The sequence below is a fragment of the Chenopodium album genome, chromosome 12, assembly GCF_948465745.1.
Source record: "Chenopodium album chromosome 12, dcCheAlbu1.1, whole genome shotgun sequence".
NCBI classification, from domain to species: Eukaryota; Viridiplantae; Streptophyta; class Magnoliopsida; order Caryophyllales; family Amaranthaceae; genus Chenopodium; species Chenopodium album.
This window is the reverse complement of record NC_137845.1, coordinates 3,122,468-3,138,849: the sequence shown is the minus strand read 5'-3', so window position 1 is coordinate 3,138,849 and position 16,382 is coordinate 3,122,468. Positions and strand designations below refer to the sequence as shown.

The 16,382-nt window shown below is 37.4% G+C and overlaps 1 protein-coding gene and 4 pseudogenes across 2 annotated transcripts; 1 reads left to right on the top strand and 4 right to left on the bottom strand.

Moving 5' to 3' along the window:
- Positions 1 to 837: 837 nt before the first annotated feature.
- Positions 838 to 4,685, top strand: LOC145570039 (D-xylose-proton symporter-like 3, chloroplastic). Of its 2 annotated transcripts, XM_081629024.1 has the most exons (14): positions 838 to 1,230; positions 1,701 to 1,779; positions 1,856 to 1,915; positions 2,001 to 2,067; positions 2,173 to 2,297; positions 2,389 to 2,490; positions 2,594 to 2,968; positions 3,247 to 3,294; positions 3,384 to 3,446; positions 3,546 to 3,626; positions 3,739 to 3,837; positions 4,130 to 4,267; positions 4,380 to 4,546; positions 4,642 to 4,685. In XM_081629024.1, exons 1-13 carry the CDS (start codon positions 923 to 925, stop codon positions 4,512 to 4,514), a joined length of 1,680 nt encoding a protein of 559 aa, XP_081485150.1. In that variant the 5' UTR covers positions 838 to 922; the 3' UTR covers positions 4,515 to 4,546; positions 4,642 to 4,685. The 2 variants fall into 2 exon arrangements, with proteins under 2 accessions (XP_081485150.1, XP_081485149.1); XM_081629023.1 differs by having other exon boundaries at positions 4,380 to 4,685.
- Positions 4,686 to 5,369: 684 nt separating this feature from the next.
- Positions 5,370 to 7,385, bottom strand: LOC145571629 (L-type lectin-domain containing receptor kinase IV.1 pseudogene; annotated as a pseudogene).
- A 547-nt stretch (positions 7,386 to 7,932) lies between these two features.
- Positions 7,933 to 10,208, bottom strand: LOC145571628 (L-type lectin-domain containing receptor kinase SIT2 pseudogene; annotated as a pseudogene).
- Positions 10,209 to 11,267: 1,059 nt separating this feature from the next.
- LOC145571627 (L-type lectin-domain containing receptor kinase IV.1 pseudogene) lies at positions 11,268 to 13,178 on the bottom strand (annotated as a pseudogene).
- Positions 13,179 to 13,461: 283 nt separating this feature from the next.
- Positions 13,462 to 15,767, bottom strand: LOC145571626 (L-type lectin-domain containing receptor kinase IV.1 pseudogene; annotated as a pseudogene).
- Positions 15,768 to 16,382: the final 615 nt, after the last annotated feature.

Below are 16,382 nucleotides of genomic sequence, written 5' to 3'. Positions count from 1 at the left end.
GGATTTTAAGTTGTGCTTTTTTCAAAGTGTGAATGGATAAAAATTACTCCGTACAAGTTTGCAAGATAAAAAAAACACAATTACAGTGTGTTTGAATAGATTAGGGGGAAGAAGAAAAGGGGAGGGAAGAGAAGGGGTGGGAAGAATGAAAAGTTTTCTTTTCAAATCTCCATTGTTAGAGAGATTACTTTCTTGTTATTCTATCCCTCAATTTCTTCCCCTTCCAATTCTCTTCCTTTCTCATTTGCTATCCAAATGAGAGATTATCTATCCCTCAATTTCTCTTTCCTTCCTTTTCATCTATTTTCTTCAATCCAAACAAAGTGTTAGTCATCTGCTGGAATTTAGATGAGAGAAGAAGGAAAGTAGAGTCATAGAGTGAGATTCAACAATTGATGGAAATAAAATGTTTACTCAATTTTACTACGTAACAATCTTCTTGTATCACAAACCTTAATAACATTTTCTTGCAAGTTCATTCTACTAGTCTATCAATAATTAATATACTTGTATTCTGTTTGTTGAGTAAGGATATCTACAAAATTCAAACACAAATTGATATTGGTTTATTTTAGAAATAATTAAATCAAATATTTTTATTCGTGTTTATACTTTAAAAATCTTTAATTTTGTGAATAATTTTGTTTTTATACTTCCGTATTTGGAAAGAACATATTAATACAAGTTTAATAATGTGATCAAATCAGATCGCATGAAATGAAGTTAGTCCAAATTCCGTCTACATCACGACGTATCGACGTTACTACACTTGCTGGCCGCAGCCGATATTTATACACATAATTGACATAACACAATCATCTTTCTAATCATCCCAAACATTATAACAGTTTAAGATATAATAAACTTTATATTTAGGTGCGTGGTAGTTAGGCTATGATCAATTGTTTTTGCTTCTAAAAAAATGGCGTCAGTCACCAGTGCCTGGGTCATCCACCACCCCCACCTCAAAATTCGCGAATTTAAGAAATCATTTTGTATCACCTCTGGGTCCCACATTAACTCTCATGCATCATCTTCTTCAGCGAAACTCTTCCCTAAACTGCAATTCAGTGGAAGAAGAAGAAATTTTATCATGGAAAACCCTTCAATTTACAGTCTTGAAACTTCATTATTACTTAATAAGGTAAATTCCCAGAAGAAAGAGGATTACCCTGTTGAGCATGATGCTGTTGAACCAGAGGTCTTTGCATGGTCTTCTGTAATTTTACCGTGAGTTTTTCCCCCTTTAATCATTCTCTAAAATGGGTTTTTTCTAGCAGGGTTTGAGCTTAAAGTACTGAAATTTGATGGGTTTATTGTATAATGTAGTTTCAATTTTGTTTAATTTGTCATATTTTGGGCCAATTATCACAGTATTCTGGCCAACTGAACATGTATTGTTTTGAATTTTTTCTTGCTGGGTATGAAATTATAGTTCTGAATTTAGATGGGTTTGTTGTATAATGTAATTTATTAAATTTGAATATGTTTAATTGTCATATTTATGGTCAATTAACATAGTCAATTGATTACTAAATTGGTTAAATATAAGAATTGGGGCACATCCATCTTTTAAATTGGCCCCAAATTAGTAAATGCTAATTAGTTAACTACAAATTTGTGCCCAAATTACTAAGAACTTTTGACAGATTCAATTTACTAAGAAGTTTTGACAGATTTTGCTGTTAATTTATTTCCAGGTTTCTATTCCCTGCACTAGGTGGTTTACTATTTGGGTATGATATTGGTGCTACTTCTGGAGCTACAATATCACTACAGGTATACATCTGATTTTGGTGATGTTGATTTTTTAGAATTATAGATAATTGTAATTAGTAATGTACTGTAAATGCAGTCTCCTGAGCTTAGTGGTACAGCATGGTTCAATCTTTCAGCAGTTCAGCAGGGTTTGGTGGTAAGCTTTTCTATCAATCATGCCTTGATTTGACATAGAGTTGATATTAGTCGACTTCTTTCCGATATGTTTTCCTGTAATGCAGGTGAGTGGTTCACTGTATGGAGCTCTTTTTGGTTCTATTATCGTCTATCCGATAGCTGACTTCCTTGGTATGACTCTAGCTAGCGTGTTATGTTGATTTGTTTGTGATATACTTTTGATGGATTTGGGATTAACATATTTTAAGAGATATTTATGTCTTCTAAATCCTGAAGGAAGGAAGCGAGAACTTCTCATCGCTGCGACTCTCTATGCAATTGGTGGCCTTACCACCGCATTTGCTCCCAGTCTTAATATTCTTTTGATTGGGAGGCTTCTTTATGGCCTTGGCATTGGTTGGGTGAGCATCCCAGTGATTAATGGTTTTGATATTGAGTGAATTAACTTCCTTGTATTGCAATTGAGCGTATGCTGAAGTTGGTCTATTGTAGGCTATGCATGGGGCCCCTCTATACATTGCAGAAACTTGTCCTTCTCAGATTCGAGGAACCTTGATTTCATTGAAAGAACTTTTCATAGTTCTTGGCATTTTGGTATCTTACTTCTATGATTAATTTATCTCTCTCCGCCCCTCCCCCCTTTCCCTTTTTTTACCTAATGTTTGACTTAACTTGTAGCTCATTTGGATTTCTTCAGTTGGGTTACTTTGTTGGTAACTTTAATATTGATGTGGTTGGAGGCTGGCGTTACATGTTTGGATTGAGTCTTCCGGTTGCTGCAGTTATGGGTCTCGGGATGTTAAGTCTGCCTCCTTCACCTCGCTGGTTACTTCTTAGGGGTGTTAAAGGTCAAGGATCTTTGCAGGAGTACAAGGAGCGGGCTATTGCTGCTCTGAGCAAACTACGAGGCAGACCCGCAGGGGATAAAGTGTCTGAAAAGCAAATTGAAGATACACTAGTTTCAATGAAGTCTTCTTACCAAGATCAGGAAGAGGGAAGCTTTTTAGAGGTGTTTCAAGGGCCTAATCTGAAAGCTTTCATCATCGGAGGAGGTCTCGTACTTTTTCAGCAGGTGATTCTTTCATTCTTTGAACGAATGATACACCATGCACAGGGAGTGAACTCTGTGCCGTGGCATTTTTTTGGATAAATATGGCCCATATAGGTGGTGAAATTGGTATTTTGCTGATCAAATTGGGGGTTTTGGAGAAAATTTGGTGGGCATGTATTCTCAGTACACGGATCATGCTTTCTTTTCTTTGTACTCATGTTTGTGCCTAAAAAGCTGCATCAAAATCTGTTTATAGAAAATATTTGGACTCCTTTACTAATCACTATGATTGTCTTCAGATAACTGGGCAGCCTAGTGTTTTGTATTATGCTGGTCAAATCCTACAGGTAAGGCGAAGCTTATCCAGTTTTCATTTTTCTGTTTCTAATACAGAAGGAATGCTTAATTGACTTATTTTTCCTCAACTGTGAAATAGAGTGCTGGGTTTTCTGTTGCATCCGATGCCACTCGAGTTTCAGTGTTGATTGGCCTATTCAAGGTATACTTGATTGCCTTTTACTTTAGCATGGAGCAACAATCTGTTGTTTGTATACAGTGGAATCACATATGGAGCTCGTCTCTCATTTCCTTCCTGCAGTTTGTTATGACAGGAGTAGCTGTTCTTAAGGTTGATGATCTTGGAAGGAAACCCTTGCTAATAGGAGGTGTTAGTGGGATTGTATGTATACTTCACCATCTGTTTCCTAAAACTAGATTTTATTCTTTGTCCTTTTAATGTGGGGAAGAGATGCTTATTTGGTGTTTGAACTCTTTCATGAGCTATTTTACAGGCTGTGTCCTTGTTCCTCCTTGCTGCATATTACAAGTTTCTTGGAGGCCTCCCTTTTGTTGCTGTAGCTGCTTTGCTGCTATATGTCGGTAGTTATCAAGTAAATTTCTAAAACCAAAATTTTAATCTTCTTTTCAGAGAAGTTCACAGTCCATTACTCTGTATATCTGATTTTATAAACTGGTTTGCTATGTTATTCCTCTTGTAGCTCTCTAAACTTTTTTTGATTTGCTAGTAAAGTGTTTTATCCGATCACCTTCAAAAAGAACTTTAGTATCTGAAAGGCTAGTCCAAATAATATAACTGGAACCAATGATCGAGAAACAATTCTTTTTCATTAGACCTTCTGGATTTCCACTTACATTGTTTTTTGTAATGAATCGATTTTTCAGATATCATTTGGTCCAATCAGTTGGCTAATGGTGTCAGAGATATTCCCTGTTCGCACAAGAGGACGAGGAATTAGTCTTGCTGTTTTAACAAACTTTGCTTCAAATGCTCTTGTGACCTTTGCCTTTTCACCTTTGAAGGTACAATTTAATTCATGCTTTTCTGGTATTATGGAATGCCTTATTTGTAATTTGATTGCTTCCTCGGCTAGTCTGCAAAATTATGTGCTAAGATCTGTTCTGCAATCTGCAGGAGTTGCTTGGAGCTGATAACCTATTCCTCTTATTTGGAGCTATTGCTTTGCTATCTCTTGTATTTATATTGACGTTGGTCCCGGAGACCAAGGGCTTAAGTCTGGAAGAAATCGAGGCAAAATTATCAGAATGAGATTTGGCTCGGATGCTACATGATAAGAAAATGTATTTATTCCTTCCATGTTAATTGTAAATGCAAATTCATATTTCTCATGTACTATTAATAAATAAGCTTTGTAAACAATTTCTTTTTTTACTAGTCATTTTGTGGCAGTACAAGAAGATGGGAGCACAATTTTTCTTTCTTTATTTTGCACACTGGGAGAGGGCTTCTTATTTCGGAAAGCTGATCAACTGAAGTCAGTTTATAGTTTTGCAAGAGTCTAAGACCAGGTATTTGAACTCTATTCAGCAATATATTTCCTCATTATGTCAGGAAGACTCTTAATCTGCTCTTCCCAATTTCATGAAATATGCAAATAATGGAAGACCTCGTCGAAACGATCTCTTTATAATTTATACACCTAATCATTATAGTCAGCCAAGGGTAAGTTCAGAGTGTAGGAGAGCCTGCTGTCTGATTAAGTAGTGTAAGATTCCAAGGCTTCTGGGTTAACTTCAGGTTAAAAACCTCCAACGTTAATAAAAACCTTGAAATATACCAGGGTTTCCATATATCATACAGCTTCTTTCACATACAAAGTGATTAATTCTGCGTGTTCTTTGGTACTTGAAAAGTTCCAGAGTTAACTAATATGAGAGATAACTGCGACTCTGAATTTTTCAGAATTGCTGTTTCATGCAGGAAAATAAAGATAGCGTGTCTGGGTAAAACCTTTATTGAAGAAATTAGCACACAATAAGACGTGACCCAGCATATTTTCATTACACATTTGATTTACATCTGTATTGCTAGACACCAGTTTATACACTGAACTTAAACTCTCCGCATTAGCTAACTACCTAACCTAAGGAATTTATGAAAAGTTTAACGACCATATCGGAGGACTGAATTTGTGCTAGACATGACAGCAACAGAGCTTGTTCCAGATGACGACAGGAACGATGATGGCAGTGAATGCAATGTTCCCAAGTCCTCCCCAAGGAAACCGATGGTTTCAGGGTTGTATTCAGATGGCAACTCAGGCAATGTTGCACTGCCATTAAGTATCTGCACTACTTGCCGCATTGTTGGCCTCCCTTCTGCTATTGGATACAAACAAAGGAGGCCTAATTTTAAGATAAGCTCCATTTCGTCTTCCACGTAATCTCCTTCCATTCTTGGATCACTTGCCTTAAGAATATCTCCCTTTTTCCAACAATCATAAACCCAATCACTGAGAAACAGAGCCTCAGCATCATTATCTTCATTTTGCTTGCCAATTGGCCTCCTTCCACAACCCACTTCAAGCAAGAACATTCCAAAAGAAAAAACATCGGTACTAGTTGTAGGTTTTCGTGTTCTACTTATCTCTGGTGCAATATATCCGATGGTTCCCACCACATGGGTTGTTTGAGGATCAATGCTGTGATCGTAAAGCTTGGCCAGGCCGAAATCACCCAACCTCGCATTCATCTCAGCATCTAACAGGACATTACTTGCCTTTACATCTCGGTGAAGTACAACTTGTTCCCACTCCTCATGAAGGTATAAAAGGGCAGATGCCACCCCTTTAATGATCTTAAATCTTATGGACCAACACAAAATTGATCCCTCAACCTTGTCAAGAAGGAGCTTATCAAGGCTCCCGTTAGGCATGTAATCATAGACTAAAAGAAGCTCCCCTTTTCTTCTGCAATAACCTAAGAGCTGTACCAAGTTTCTATGCCTTAGCCTTCCCATACTAGAGATTTCCGCAACAAATTCTTTTATCCCTTGCTTCGAATCTTGGGAGACTCGTTTCACAGCAACTTGGCGACTTGTAGAAGGTATTATACCCTTGTAGACCTTCCCAAAACCACCAACTCCAAGAAGCTCGGAATTTTTAAATCCTTTTGTTGCTAAGTAAAGATCCTTGAATGAGTATCTATAAGTAGCATATTCCTTTTCCCATGGTTCAAGCAATTCTTCGTACTTCTTCTTCCAAACAAACCAAATAGCTGCAGCAATCATTGATAATAACAATAGTGAAATTACAATAAGTAGAACTATTATAAGCTGGCTTAAGCTTTTCTTATGGTGTTTAATTCGTGGAAGCGATGGTAGCTTGGAAGAGTCTAAATCTTGTGCTTTCCCACTCTGATTCCAGCTCCATCCCAGTATGTAATGATAGTTTGGTATAGGCCCAGTAGCAGAACTGAAACCAACATGCATGTTACGAAGTAGTATGGTAGAAAGATTGAGGTGTTTAGACAATAAACACTTGCTAGGCTTTGGAGAACTAAATGGAGCTAGTGTTACATTCAATAACATCTCAACCTCATCATAGTCTATCCAAATTTGCATTGGTTTCCCACTATTTAGCTGCAGGGTTTTGTTCACCCTTAATTTGTCAGAATAATAAGCGGCTGTAGCAGCCACGCTTGATGTGAGGCTATTCACATCAATCCCTACATGGTTACTATCGATATCTTTGAAATCAGGATTTTGGATGGTGTCTAATTCTACCGCAATTATATGGTTTGAAGGAAGCCCGTTGGTGGAAGTATTAAAGAGTCCCAAGTACGCGGAAGGGAGAGCCTGTTGGAAATGTGTAGTTGGACTAATAACAAAAACAATTCCATGGCTGGATTGATTTGGAGCTATTGGATAAATTGCAAAAATAAAAGTGGTAGAGAATGATGTGTTATTTGGTTCGAAGATCACAGGGCGTGGATAGAAAGCATGGGAAGTATTGTAACTTGAGTAGTTTGTCAATTGGAGAAGACCATTTGGAAGGATAGTCGCGATTCCATTAACATGAAGTTTATTGGTGACTCCTTGGAAACCATTGTAGGTGAACTGTGTTTCATCTTGAGCAAAGGCATGTACAGCTAATATTATAAGAACAGATATATGGATCATTGTGACCAATTAGGGTACCTTAGTCTTTCTTTTTTTCCTTTTCCTTTTACACTAAATGTCTGATTTCTAGCTCACAGAAGATTAGGATGAATAGAGGTGAGTGTCTGAGTGATAAATGATGTCTCATGCTGTTTGGAGTCAAGTGAAAGAAGTCGGTTTTGTTGCCGCTTGAAAAGTCATTGCTTGAAAAGTTGAAGTCATATAATTGTCCTATGTGAGCTGTATATATTTGAATCTAGCATTATAAAATTATTGTGTACTCCGTACTACGGCTATTACTACTACTATGTCTTAACATCTCTATCCCACTAAGATTGCCGCATACCTTTTTATTTACTTTTTGAAAATTCTACATGATAACCTTATGTTTTAACAAATTTCCCTTGGGTTTTTTTTTGGGGTTTTTTTTTTTTTTTTTTTTTTTTTTTGGCTATTTCATTAGTTTATGCTACAATGCTACAAATTATTGAATTGACTAACCTAGGCTTAAATGGCTAAATATACTATACCTTAATCCTTTAAATGTTTAACCTACTCAACCAACAACTTGAAGCAACATATTTTCATTACACATGAACTTAACATACTAGGTTACAACTTACAGGGAATAAGATTTTCAACAACGTAGACAATAACATTTAGCTAACAGCCTAACATAGTACTCTAACAGGACTCTGGACTCTGGACTCTGGAGTCTATGAAAAATTTAACGACCATAGTGGAGGACTGAATTTATGCTAGACATGACACCAAGAGAGCTAGTTCCAGACGATGATGGAAATGATGAGGGCATTGAATCAATGTTGCAGAGTCCTCCCCAAAAAGGACTGGTTTCAGGGTTGTATTCAGATGGCAATTCAGGCAATGATGCATTGCCAGTAAGAATCTGAACCACTTGCTGCATTGTTGGCCTTCCTTCTGCTATCGGATTCAAACAAAGAAGGCCTAATTTCAAGACAAGTTCCATTTCATTTTCCACATAATCTTCTTCCATCCTTGGATCACTTGCCTTGAGAATTTCTCCCCTTTTCCAACAACTACAAACCCAATCACTGAGAAACAGTGCCTCTGCACCTTCATCTTCATCTTGCTTGCCAGTTGGCCTCCTTCCACAACCCACCTCGAGCAAGAACATTCCAAAAGAAAAAACATCGGTGCTTGTGGTAGGTTTCCGTGTTGTACTAATCTCTGGTGCAATATATCCAATAGTTCCCACCACATGGGTTGTCCGAGGATCAATGCTATGATCGTAAAGCTTGGCAAGGCCAAAATCACCCAACCTCGCATTCATTTCAGCATCTAACAGGAAATTACTTGCCTTAACATCTCGGTGAAGGACGACTTGTTCCCACTCCTCATGAAGGTATAAAAGGGCAGATGCCACACCTTTAATGATATTAAACCTTGAGGACCAACACAAATTTGATTTCTCTAACTTGTCAAACAGGAGTTTATCAAGGCTGCCATTAGGCATGTAATCATAGACCAAAAGAAGCTCTCCTTTTCTTCTGCAATAACCTAGGAGCTGTACCAAGTTTCTATGCCTTAGCCTTCTCATGCAAGAGATCTCCGCGACAAATTCTTTCATCCCTTGATTTGAATCATGAGAGATTTGTTTCACAGCAACTTGGGCACCTGTAGAAGGCAACACGCCCTTGTAGACCTTCCCAAAACCTCCAACTCCAAGAAGCTCGGACTCTTTAAATCCCTTTGTTGCTACAAAGAGATCCTTATATGATAATCTATGCGGGGCATATTCTTTTTCCCAAGATTCATGCAACTCTTCATATTTCTTCCTCCATGTGAACCACAATACTCCTGCGATCACTAAAAGCAACAGTAAAACTACACTGAGAAGAAGTACAAAAACTAGCTTGTTTGAGCTTAACTTTCTATGTTTGATTCGTGGGAGTGATGGGAGCTTAGAAAGGTCTAGATCTTTCGCTTTCCCACTTTGACTCCAGCTCCATCCTAGTATATAATGACTGTTTGAGACCTTGCCAGTAGAAGATGAGAAACCAACATACATAGAATCAAGGAGTATTGTAGAAAGATCGACGTGCTTAGACAAGAGGCACTTGCTAGGCTTTGGATGGCCGAGTGGAGCTAACGTTACATTAGCTAACATCTGTACCTCATCATACTCTATCCAAATTTGCATCGGTTTACCACTATTTAGCAGCAGGGTTTTATTTACCCCTTCTTTATCTGAATAGTAAGATGATGAAGCAGCATCGATGGAGCGCAGGCTGTTAACAACAATTCCAACATGGCTATCATCAATATCTCCAAACTCTCTTGTTTGGATGGTGTCTAGCTCTACAGCAAATATATGGTTTGAAGATAGGCCGTTGCTGGTAGCATTAACGATTCCTAGGTATATGGATGAGAGAGCATGTTTGAAATTTGTGGATGGGCTAATAACGAAAACAATTCCATGGCCAGAATGGTTTGGTACTTGAGGATACATTGCGAAAGCAAAAGTGGTGGAGAATGATAAATGCTTTGGTTTGAAGATCACGGGATGTGGATAGAAAGCATGGGAAGTATTGCGCATTGAGTAATTTGTCATTTGGAGAAGACCATTTGGGAGGATAGTTGCGAGTCCATCAACATGAAGTTTGTTAATGGATCCTCTGAAACCATTGTAGGTGAACTGTGTTTCATCTTGAGCTAGGATAAGTGCATCCAATACAAGAATAATCGTTGATATGTGGAGGAGATACTGAAGAGAAATGGCCATTAGAGCCATAAAACTGTCAGTGCTTACAACAAGAACACAGGATGCTTTATTACAAGGTGAAATCATCTGCCTTAATTACAGTACAAGGTATTAAATAAATGATACATCACTTCTTTAGTTCTTTATCAACTTGGCTTACCCTGTACGGAAGGGCATCTTGTTTATTAGTGCGTCCCTGAGTATGTAAGTATATAAGTAATTTAGATGAATGGAAATTATGCGCGTAATATTCATTCTCTTCTTGTTTGGTTCAATTAAAACAGATTGTAATGCTTCTATTTTATCAATTGTCCTTTTCTAGATGGGCACACACAACTCTTACTCTCACTATAGTTGATTTTTCTAAGGTAGTTGATTTTTGTTCCCTTTTGTATGCATTTACTGCCATATTAACTACACTAGTTCAGTAATGTACTAAAGTGAAGAGTCTTGTCCTAAGTCTGGTGTTGCTGTCTTAAAAGTTTGATTCAGATTTCCGGTTAATGCAGGGTGTACGGGGTGCAGCAGTCTGTGATACAATGAACATTGGAGATTAAAGAAATGTCTGGTAAATGGTACGGCATAGAACCTTATCTTTTAATACGCTTTCACATATTTTCCACTATCTGTATCACATTTATTTCCCTTAATTACCTGTTATATATTTATAGATGTTTCCTAGATGATTTGGCTGTCATTTATTGTACTCATGTTTGTGCCTGCCTTTGCATTATGCTGTTTAATTACAAATATGTCTGATAGGAGTGGTCGTTAGGGAAACTATGCACGAGAATTGAATTAATACTAGAAACTAAATAGACAGATGCAGTGTAAGGTGAGGGTGGAAATACTACTATCTTTCACATGACTGTAAGGTTAGCTTACAGTAAGACCATGTTTTAAAACTCTGCATGCTTAGAAGGATCAGGGCTCTGAATATGCTACGAACAAGCAGAGCTGGACAGATACATGGTATAATTAACCAAACAAAAAGATAAATGTGACTAATTTTTCAGGAAAATAGAACTATATATTTATAGGCCAGTTCAAGCTTTCGAGTGGCTTGATTCACTCCCAAAGGCTAAACAAAACAAAGATAAATAACCATTCAAACTCTAAAAATTGCCAATAATAGTAAGATTAGCATAAAGTAAGACATAATATAATTAGATATACATTCTGGACAACAAGTTGTAGATATTCAACAAAGTAGCTAATGCCAATATCTATCATACATAATAGATGTATGATAGATATTCAACAAAGTAGACATAATATAATTAGATATACTTTGTGAGGAGGATCTACTAATGTTCCTTGCCTTTTTCTCACCCTTGAAAAATGAAAACTAAAAAAAAACAAAAAACAAAAAACAAAGTAGCACTCTAGAGTCAATGACTAAATCACTAAATCAACGACCATATTGGAGAACAGAATTTGAGCTAGACATGACACCGGGACAGCTAGTTCCTGATGGTAATAAACGCAATGTTCCCAAGTCATCTCCATAAAAATCGATAATATCAGGGCTGTATTCAGATGGTATATCAGGCAAAGTTTCACTCCCATTAAGAAACTCAACTACTTGCCTCATTTTAGGTCTTGCTTCTGCCTTAGGATGCAAACAAAGAAGGCCTAACTTCAAGACCAGCTCCATCTCCCTTTTCTGATAATCTCCTTCCATCCTCGGATCACTTGCTTTGTGAATTTCTCCCCTTTTCCAACATTCATAAACCCAATCACTGAGAAAAAGAGCCTTTGCTTCATCATCATCATCTTGCTTGCCAGTTGGCTTCCTCCCACAACCCACCTCAAGTAAGAACATTCCAAAAGAAAACACATCGGAGTTCACTGTAGGTTTTCGTGTTCTGCTAACCTCTGGTGCAATATATCCGATGGTTCCCACTAGACGGGTTGTCTGAGGACCAATGCTATGATTGTAAAGTTTGGCAAGGCCAAAATCACCCAACCTTGCATTCATTTCAGCATCTAACAGGACATTACTTGCCTTAACATCTCTGTGAAGGACAACTTGTTCCCACTCCTCATGAAGGTATAGAAGGGCAGAGGCCACCCCTTTAATGATGTTAAATCTCGAGGACCAGCATAATTTTGACTTATCATCCTTGACAAAGATGAACTTGTCTAGGCTCCCGTTAGGCATATACTCATATACCAAGAGAAGCTCCCTTTTTCTTCTAGAATAGCCTAGGAGTGGCACCAAGTTTTTATGCGCTAGCCTTCTCATGCTGGAGATCTCCGCGATAAATTCTTTCATACCTTGTTTCGAATTGTGGGAGATTTGTTTCACAGCGATTTGTTGAGTTACAGTCACAGAAGGTAATACACCCTTGTAAACCTTCCCAAAACCACCACCTCCAAGAAGCTCAGAATTTTTAAAACCTTTTGCTGCAACATAAAGATCTTTGTATGGAAATCTATGTGGGCCATATTCTTTTTCCCATGTTTCAAGAGACTCTTCGTACTTTTTCCTCCATACAAACCAAACTGCACCAGCAATCAATAGCAGTAATATTAAAGTTACACTCAGCAAAAGTACAAATATCAGCCGGTCTATCTTTAGCTTTCTGTCCTCATTTAAAAAACCAAGCTTTCGATGTTTGATTCGTGGAAGTGATGAAAGCAAGGAAGGATCTAAATCTTGTGCTTTCTCACTTTGATTCAAACTCCACCCTAATGTGTTATGGCTATCAGAGACCACACCAGTAGAATAAGAGAAGCCAGCATACATAGAATCAAGGCGAAAGGTGGAAAGGTTGAAGTGCTTAAAAAATAGAAGCTTTCTAGGCACAGGATGACCAAGTGGAGCTAATTTTACATTAACAATCATATCTACCTCATCAACATGGATTTTACTAATAGATCCTTTGAAACCTTTGTAGATGAAATGTTTTTCATTTTGACCAAATGCATATACAGTTAATAGTATTATAAGAAAAAATATAACCAAGCTCATTATTGCTAATTGGGCTGACCGAGAAACAATACCCATTAAAGCAATAAGATTGGAATTTGAAAGTGTTAGGAAAGCCTTGATGGATGTAATTGTAGTAGAGATGAAATGAAGGAAAAAAATACAATAATAGTAGTAAGACCAGTTTGGTAATACTATTATTTGACTTATTTCCATGTGAGAACGCCATATTTGACGCGTTCAACAGGTAGAAAAAAAAAATGTGAACATATATATATAGGGAAAAGGTATGGGAAGCGGGACCATGGATGAAGGAGAAAGGTTAGGTATGTACTAGGGGTACCCACATCAAGAGGTAAGAAAATCATTAAAGTATCCCCAGTTGAGATAATGTAACAGCTAATTTTGAACGAAAGGAGTTCAATGTAGTCTATGATAAAATATTAAAATATATAGCACATAATACAATATAATCCAACATACTTACATTGCACATTACTACACTAGATTTGCATACTGGGAAAGATAACAGTTTATGATAAAGGTAGACTACAAGAAGGCTCATATGGTTATCAGATTCAGGGAAGTAATTGATTTCTGAAAAATATGTAGCAGACTCTGTAATGCTTTTATATAGTTGAATGAAATCCCTTTTCACCAAAATAAAGGAGAGGCCCAGTATTTGAACTGGTACTCTAACAGCTAGCCCTCTGGAAATTTGTGATTCAATGACGGCATATTGAAGGACTGAATTTATGCGAGACAGGAGCCCGAGAGAGAGAGTTCCAGACAGTGATGGTAATGAAGCTGCTTTGCCTCAAACGTCTTCAAAGAAACTACAGCTATCAATTTCGTAATCAGATGGTATTTCAGGCAAAGTTGTACTTCCATTAAAAAACTGCACTACCTGCTTCATTGTAGGCCTTTCTTTTGCCTTAGGATGCAAACAGAGAAGGCCTAACTTCAATACTAGCTCCAATTCCTTTTCCTGATAATCATCTTCCATTGTAGGATCACTTGCTGCAAGAATTTCTCCCCTTTTCCAACAATCATAAACCCAATCACCGAGGAAAAAATCTTCATCATCATTATCAGACTGCTTGCCAATTGGCCTCTTCCCACAACCCACCTCAAGTAGAAACATTCCAAAAGAAAAAACATCGGTACTGGTGGTTGGTTGTTGCGTTATAGTGACTTCAGGTGCAATGTATCCAACAGTTCCCACCACATAAGTGGTTCGAGGATCATTGTTATGATCATAGAGTCTGGCCAGGCCAAAATCACCCAACCTTGCATTCATCTCAGCATCTAAAAGGACATTACTTGCCTTCACATCTCGGTGAAGGAGAACTTGTTCCCATTCCTCGTGAAGGTATAAAAGGGCAGAGGCCACCCCTTTAATGATGTTGAATCTCGAGGACCAAGATAATTTTGATTTATTATCTTTTCCATGGAGAATCTTGTCAAGGCTCCCGTTAGGCATATACTCGTAGACCAAAATAAGCTCTCCTTTTCTTCTGCAGTAACTCAGGAGCTGTACCAAGTTTCTATGCCTTAGTCTTGTCATACTAGAAATCTCCTCAACAAATTCTTTCATCCCTCGTTTTGAATCATGGGACACTAGCTTCACAGCAACTTGGCGGCTTGTAGAAGGTAAAATACCCTTGTAGACCTTTCCAAAATTACCAACTCCAAGAAGTTCAGAGTTTTTAAAACCTTTAGTTGCTACATAAAGATCCTTGAATGTGTATCTATGAGGGGCATATTCCTTTTCCCAAGGTTCAAGCAGTTCTCTGTACTTCTTTCTCCAAAGGAACCAAAGAGCTGCAGCAATCCCTAATAACGCTAGTATAACCACGATAAGTAGAACTACAAATACAATATTTCTGAAGACTAATTTTTGCTGTTTGATTCGTGGAAGTGGTGGAAGCTTGTCAAGGTCTAAATTTTGTGCTTTTCCAGTTTGATTCCAGCTCCACCCTAGTATATAATGATTACTTGCTGCCTCACTACCAGTAGAAGAAGAGAAGCCAATATACATAGTATCAAGGCGTAAGGCAGAAAGATTAAGGTGCTTAGACAGCAAACACTTGCTAGGCTTTGGATCTCTAAATGGAGCTAATGTTACATTCAATAACATCTCAACCTCATCATAGTCTATCCAAATTTGCATTCGCTTCCCACTATTTAGCAGCAGGGTTTTGTTCGACCTTTCTTTGTCAGAGTAGTATGCTGCTGAAGCAGCATCAACAGATTTGAGGCTGTTGACATCAATTCCAACATGGTTGCTATCTATGTCTTTGAATTCAAGATTTTGGACAGTGTCTAATTCTACAGCAACTATATGATTAGAAGAACGGCCATTGGTGGAAAGATTGAAGAGTCCTAGGTATTGAGAAGGGAGAGTATGTTGGAAATTTGTGGTAGGACTAATAACAAAAACGATTCCATGGCCTGAAATATTATGAACTTGAGGAACCATTGCAAAAACAAAAGTGGTAGAGAATGATAAACGACTTGGTTTGAAGATTACAGGATGTGGATAGAAAGCATGGGAAGAAAGCTGTTGCGAATGGTTTGTCATTTGAAGAAGACCATTTGAGTGGATAGTCGTGATTCCATCAACATGAAGTTTATTGATGGATCCTTGGAAACCGTTGTAGATGAACTGCATATCATCTTGAGCAAAGGTATGTACAGATAATATAAGAACAATAATAAGCATTGGAGGTATAAGCATTTGAGTGGATAGTTGCGATTCCATCAAGAATGTATGATTCTACCTCAAAGTATAGTATAGATTAGGATGAATAGATTTGGGTTATACAATATGTTATGTCCTTGTTGGTCGCTTGAAAAGTCATACTAGTATTTAATTTCTTTGGCAGCAAAATGTCGTTTTCATATCGAAGAGTCTTTTCTACTAGTATGTTAATTTGTTTAATACAGAGTACTTCATACCAAAATTATTTGATAATGATATTTAACCTACTCGAAGAAAGACCAATACATATGTAAAAAATTCAAGGTGGTAGACTGGTTGACTGCATATGAAATGCTGAGCGGTATAAACTTTGATCAAAGCCCAAATGTTTGACTTCCTTCTTTTCGTTGTCACTTACTGCACTGTCCATTTCTTCTACTTCTTGCCATGAGCAGGATTTCTATCTTAACTGAAACACTAAAACAAAAATAAATAAATAATTTAGGCACAAGATTGTATTAATTCAAGAAATTATAGAACCAAAGAGGCACTAACATAGATTTAATTTTATACACTGACATCACCATGCTGTTTTAATTACAAGTATTTTCGCTGGATTTATAGGTCATTAGGTGA